At 47.9% G+C, this 6,368-nt stretch overlaps 1 protein-coding gene across 2 annotated transcripts; it reads left to right on the forward strand.

Moving 5' to 3' along the window:
• The first annotated feature begins 2,566 nt into the window (after positions 1-2,566).
• On the forward strand, positions 2,567-3,889 carry LOC103275856 (beta-parvin-like). 2 transcript variants are annotated; one of them, XM_008073256.2, is made up of 2 exons: positions 2,575-3,352; positions 3,407-3,889. In XM_008073256.2, the coding sequence occupies exons 1-2, from the start codon at positions 2,594-2,596 to the stop codon at positions 3,650-3,652; spliced, it is 1,005 nt and encodes a 334-aa protein (XP_008071447.2). In that variant the 5' UTR covers positions 2,575-2,593; the 3' UTR covers positions 3,653-3,889. The 2 variants fall into 2 exon arrangements, with proteins under 2 accessions (XP_008071446.1, XP_008071447.2); XM_008073255.1 differs by having other exon boundaries at positions 2,567-3,889.
• The last annotated feature ends 2,479 nt before the right edge of the window (positions 3,890-6,368 follow it).

Here is a 6,368-nt window from a genome sequence, read left to right on the forward strand (position 1 = left end):
GAGTGCAGTGGCATGTTCACAGCCACCGCAGCCTCGACCTGCTGGGCTCAGGTGATCCTTTTGCCTCAGCCTCCCAAGTAGCTGGAGCTACAGGCACGTGCCACCACACACGGCTAATTCTTTTTTGTTTTATTGTAGAGATGAGGTATCGCCAAGTTGCCCAGACTGGTCTCGAACCTGTGGGCTCAGGCAATCCTCTCACCTCGACCTCCCAAAGTACTGGGATTATAAGCGTGAGCCACCGCCCATGTAAAGATTTATATGAGACCGCTTCTCACTTTATCTGTGAAGAAGTAAGAATAAGATTGAAAGTCCAGTATGTGTCTTTTTAATTCATAGCATATCAACTCATCTACACAGAGATCTCAGTAGAGCACAGATATTAATGAAGAAATAATAATGTGTTTCAGCAATTAGAAGAAACTACTAATTACTGTGGTTCTGAAACTCTAGCTATACTGAAGTTCATCTGTGACGTTTTTGAGGTTCCATGTTCAAAGATATTGGCTTTCCTGTACCTAAATACCCCTTCCTTCCTCCCCATCCCAGCCACCCTCACCTCACTTTCAGCTGCTGGTACTTTAAACCTCAGCCCAAAAGCTTCTGCAAAGCCTTTCCTGACAGCCAAGGAGTGACATAACTGTCTCTTTGCCTGTACCCTTGGCTCTTGCCACCATTAACTCCACCACCAGGCCTATTCCTGAGTACTTTGCTACCTCTGCAACCTTCTCGCGAGTGGCTGTATTCCTTTCTCAGATCACTGGCACCTGGTGGTGGGATCAGTGGCCAGCTAGTTCTTATTAGCTTCTTCCAGAACATTCTCTTTCCCTCCTCCCTTCAAAAACTTCAAGCCTTGAAACTCAGCCATCAGCCTCGACCACCTGCTGTTTCTCAATGTCGCAGCCTTTATTGGATCTGTGCATCCCAGGTTATTTCCTCATTCCTTGACTCTCAGTTCTGGCTCCCTGTGGCACTCTTCAGCACTGCTGTCTTAATCATTGGTGATTTCTATACATAGGTGATCTTCCTAAAATCCTGGCTACTTCACCTTCATGATTATTACCTCTGGCTTACCTCAGCCACTCTCACACATGGTGACCATGAGTGGGCAGACTTTTCCTGTGAAGGGCCAAGAAGTACATGTTTTAGGCTTCGTAAGCCAAGAGATAATGTCGCCAACTCTTTGAGCAACTGTACTTACTGAAAGGATAATTGTCTTTTTTTATTTTATGTTTTAAAACGTAAAGATTATTCTTAGCTCAAGGCTGTTCAAAAACAGGCAGCAGGCTTGTTTGCTGACCCCTATGCTAAACTTTGTCACACTACCTCAGTTCCCAAAATGCTCGATTTCAAGATCTCCCTTTTCAGCCACCACCTCCTGTTGTTAGCTCTATGGTGCCCACAACCCTTCTGCCTTACTGACATCTGCAATGCCTTCATCAATCCTATGTCCTTTTCATTGCCCCTCACCCATCATGGCCTCTATTTCCTTATTTTCCTTATTTGTCTCTCCCTTTATTCTATTCACCTGGCAAAGCCCAACCTTGATCAAATCCAACCCTCCTCCTACTCATTGCTTGCAGCCTAATGTGGCCAGAGAACATACAACCATGTTGACAGGTCTCACCGCAGACCAAGACCACAAGGCTCAGCAAACACCATTTTACTGCCCCGTCATCCTTCTGGACCTCTCTAGGCCCTATCCCGTTACCCCAGATGACTGTTTCATATTTTATTCTCTGTCTCTCTCTCTCTCCCATCCTCGAATGCCTCCTTGCTCTGCTTTACTCTCAGCATGTACTCCTTTTAAATAGCGCTGAGAACAGTGGAGCAGTTAGAAGGGAGCTTTGGCACTCACATATTTACCCCCAGCCCCGCCCTGCACAGATATTCCTTCCACACTATGCTCATTACTCTCCACCATCCTTCTTCCTACTCTTCAGTCTGGGGCTCCCAGTCAAGCCCTATACACCAGTGCATTTGTTTCCATCCCAACACATGCAGGACTGATCCCGCCATCTCCTTGAAACACTTCTTTTTTTTTTTTGAGCTGGAGTCTCACTCCATCGCCCAGATTGGAGTGCAGTGGCACGCTCCTGGCCACCGCAACCTCGACCTGCTGGGCTCCGGCGATCCTTCCGCCTCAGGCTTCCAAGTAGCTGGAACTACAGGTGCGCACTACCACGCCTGGCTAATTTTTGATTTATTGTAGAGATGAGGTCTCACCAAATTGCCCGGGCAGATCTCGAACCCGCGGGCTCAGGAGGCAATCCACTCACCTCGGCCTCCCAAAACGCTGGGATTACAGACTGAGCCACCGGGCCCGGCAAAACACTTTTCTTCATTTGGCTTCCAGGATCACCCTTCCTCATTTTCTTCCTACCTTACTGACTACTCTTGGCAGGCATCTCCTTGTCTCTCTGACTTCTGAGGTTGAGATATCCTCGGGCTCAGCCCCTGGACTTCATCCCTGCTCTAAAAACACTCATCTCCTTGTTCTAACTTGTGACTTTAAAAATCATTTCTAGACACGCAGAGCGCCTACCACTGGCCCCACGCACAGCTCATGTCCTTCACGCTGCCCTCGCCCACCATGCGGCCCCACAGGATGAAGAAGGACGAGTCGTTCCTGGGCAAACTGGGCGGCACACTGGTGAGGAAGAAGAAGGCCAGGGAGGTGAGTGACCCACAGGAAGAAAGCAAAAATGCCATCAACTTGCCGATGTCCCCCGCCTCAGTGGATGTTCACTACGAGGACTCCCAGCTAGAAGAGAATGAGAAGCACACGATGATCAACCCCACCTCCAAGGATGACCCCAAGTTCAAGGAACTTGTCAAGGTTCTTCTCACCTGGATCAATGACGTGCTGGCAGAGGAGCGGATAATCGTAAAGCAGCTGGAGGAGGACCTGTACGATGGCCAGGTGCTGCAGAAGCTCTTGGAAAAACTGGCAGACTGCAAGCTGAACGTGGCTGAGGTCACACAATCTGAAATAGGGCAGAAACAGAAGCTGCAGACAGTCCTGGATGCGGTGCATGACCTGCTGTGGCCCCACGGCTGGACACTCCAGTGGACCGTGGACTCGATCCATGGGAAGAACCTGGTGGCCATCCTCCACCTGCTAGTCTCTCTGGCCATGCACTTCCAGGCCCCAATCTGCCTTCCCGAGCATGTCTCCATACAGGTGGTGGTCATGAAGAAGCGGGAAGGCCTGCTGCATTCCAGCCACATCTCAGAGGAGCTGACCACAACGGAGATGATGATAGGCCAGTTTGAGCGCGATGACTTTGACATGATCTTCGACCACAACCCGGGTGAGCTCAGCAAGCTGAAGGAGTCTCTCATCACCTTTGTGAACAAGCATCTGAACAAGCTGAATTTGGAGGTGACGGAACTGGAGACTCAGTTCGCAGATGGCGTGTACCTGGTTCTGCTCATGGGCCTTCTCGAAGACTACTTTGTACCTCTCCACAACTTCTACCTGACTCCAGACAGCATCAGTCAGAAGGTCCACAATGTGTCCTTTGCCTTTGAGCTGATGCTGGACGGAGGCCTCAAGAAACCCAAGGCTCGCCCAGAAGATGTGGTGAACCTGGATCTCAGATCCACCCTGAGGGTTCTTGACAACCTCTTTAACAAGTACAATAAGTGACGGGGAGCAGCGGGTGGCGATGGGGACAGATTCCCGGCAAGGAAAGCTGCATCTGTCTGTGCCCTATGCCTTCCCAGGAAGATGCCTTTAGATTCCGGCCGAGGCTGTGTGACTGTCACCCCACCACTGCCTTTTTTTGGTTGCTCTTAACCTCCTTTCTATGTAATCCCACAGTGGGTGAGAGCCTTTGAAAATGCAGGGTTCTAAACACCAAAAATAAAAATAAAATAAAAATCATTTCTAGGCTTATAAGTTACAAAATTGCATTGCCAACCCTGGACGTGTCTCCTGAAAGCCAGACCTCTCATACCCAGATGCCATTTCGACATATCTGTTAAATGTTTAACATGCTACACAAATCCAACCTGCCCTAAGCCTGGCTCCTGGTCTCTTCTGCCACCAATCTTCTCCTGTCATCGTCTCCATGTTAATAATAGCAACCTGTCTGCTCAGACCAAAAGTGTTGGAGACATCCTTGACTCTCCTTTTTCTGTTGCATATCCAGATCCAGTCAAGTCATCTACAAATCCCATGTCCACCATATTCATGGCTACCACCTGGTCCAAGTCACCATCATTTCTCATTTGGAGTATCTAATAACCTGCCAACCTGTCAGTTTCCACTTTAGCTCCCTTGCCTTTACCCTCCACATAGTGAGCAAAGGAATCCTGTTAAAACAAAAGTGAGATCATGCAGTCCCCTAATCAAGACTCTTGTGGCTACCCAGTTCATTCAGTGAGAACCAGAGTCCTCAAAACAGCCTGCAAGGCCCTACACACTTCCTGCCCCTCCTCTTATCCCTTCACCATCATCTTTTCAGTGAGGTCTTCCATCACCTCTTAAAAGTAATAATAATCATGGTGGCTCACATCTATAATCTCCGCACTTTGGGAAGCTAAAGCGAGAGGATTGCTTGAGCCCAGGGGTTTCAAGACTAGCTTGGGCAACTTGATGAGACTTTGTCTCTACAATAAATCATTAAAAAAAAAAAAAAAAGCCAGACTCGGTTGCTCAGCCTGTAATCCTGCGCCTTGGGAGGCTGAGGTGAGTGGATTGCCTGAGCCTGCAGGTTTGAGACCCGCCTGGGCAACTTGGCGAGACCTCATCTCTACAATAAATCAAAAATCAGCCGGGCATGGTAGCGCGCACCTGTCATTCCAGCTATTTGGAAGGCTGAGGCAGAAGGATCACCGGAGTCCAGCAGGTCGAAGCTGCAGTGGCTGGGAGCGGCCACTGCACTCCAGTCTGGGCAACGGAGTGAGACTCCAACTCAAAAAAAAACAAAAAACACTAGCTGGATGTGGTGACGCATGCCTATAGTTCCAGTTACTTGGAAGACTGAGGCAGATGGATCACCTGAGCTCAGCAGGTTGAGGCTGCAGTGGCTGTGAACATGCCACACTGCACTCCAGCCTGGACCACAAAGTAAGTCTCTGACTCAAAAAAACCCCCAAAAAGCAAAAAAGGGCTGGGCGCAGGGGCTCAAGCTTATAATCTCAGCACTTTGGGAGGCCGAGGCAAGAGGATTGCCTGAGCCCAGGGATTTGAGATCAGCCTGAGCAACTTGGTGAGACTTCGTCTCCACAATGAATAAAAAAAATCCAGGTGGGGTGGTGCGTGCCTGTAGTTCTAGCTACTTGGAAGGCTGAGGCAGAAGGATCACCTGAGTCCAGTAGGTTGAGGCTGCAGTGGCTGTGAGCATGCCACTGCACTCCAGCCTGGGTGACAGTGAGACTCCAACTCAAAAAAAAAAGTAATAAAGGATCATTTTCCTTGTTTCCTTGGTTGCATACTTCCCAGTACTCTTCTGTTTTTTATTTTCTTCCATAGTATTTGTCACCATCTGATCCCCAATATATTTTATGAGTTATTTATTTATTGTCCATCCTTCTAGAATACAATAAAATTGATGTGGGCAGGGATTTTGTGTCTGTTTTCTTCACTGCTGTATGCCTAGAACCTATAATAGTGTCTGACACATAGTAAGGACACAATATTTGTTGAAGTCTTGACACAGTGGTTCACGCCTATAATCCCAGCACTTTGGGAGGCCAAGTCAGGAGGATCACTTAAGCCCAAAAGTTTGAGACCAGCCTGCACAAAAAAGTTGGACCCTGTCTCTAAAAAATAAAATAAAATAAATTAATTGGACATGGTGGTGCATGCCTATAGCTCCAGTTATATGGGAGTGCTAAGGCAGAAGGATCGCCTGAGCTCAGGAGGTTGAGGCTGTGGTGAGCCGTGAATGTGCCATTTCACTTTAGCCTGAACAAGAGTGAGACCCTGACTCTAAAATAAAATAAAATAAGATAAATAAATAAAATAAATGAGTTGATTAAAACAAGCCTCCTATTTATGATGGTGTACTTGCATGCTGCTCTCCTGTATGCCACTGGAATCCCTTAAAGGTTTTGACTGAGATAGTTCATCTTTGAGTAGACAATGTCTGGTCAACACCCAGAAAGTGGTATTTTATGGTATATTTCATGGTTGATGGTTCCAACTGCAAGATAACAACAAGAGCTGAAATCTTAGAGCCTTGCATTCTTTTTTTTTTTTGAATTGGAGTCTCACTCCATCACCCAGGCTAGAGTGCAGTGGCACACTCATGGTCACCCCAGCATTGACCTGAGGGCCTCCGGCGATCCTTCCACCTCAGCCTTCCAAGTAGCTGGAACTACAGGTGTGTGCTACTGCTCCTGGCTAATTTTTTTTT

Source organism: Carlito syrichta, unplaced genomic scaffold (genome assembly GCF_000164805.1).
Source record: "Carlito syrichta isolate Samal-C Ts95f unplaced genomic scaffold, Tarsius_syrichta-2.0.1 Scaffold315801, whole genome shotgun sequence".
NCBI lineage: Eukaryota > Metazoa > Chordata > Mammalia > Primates > Tarsiidae > Carlito > Carlito syrichta.

Coding starts and splice junctions, on each gene's coding strand:
- LOC103275856 (XM_008073255.1), top strand. CDS start 2,567: ATGTCCTTCACGCTGCCCTCGCCCACCATGCGGCCCCACAGGATGAAG.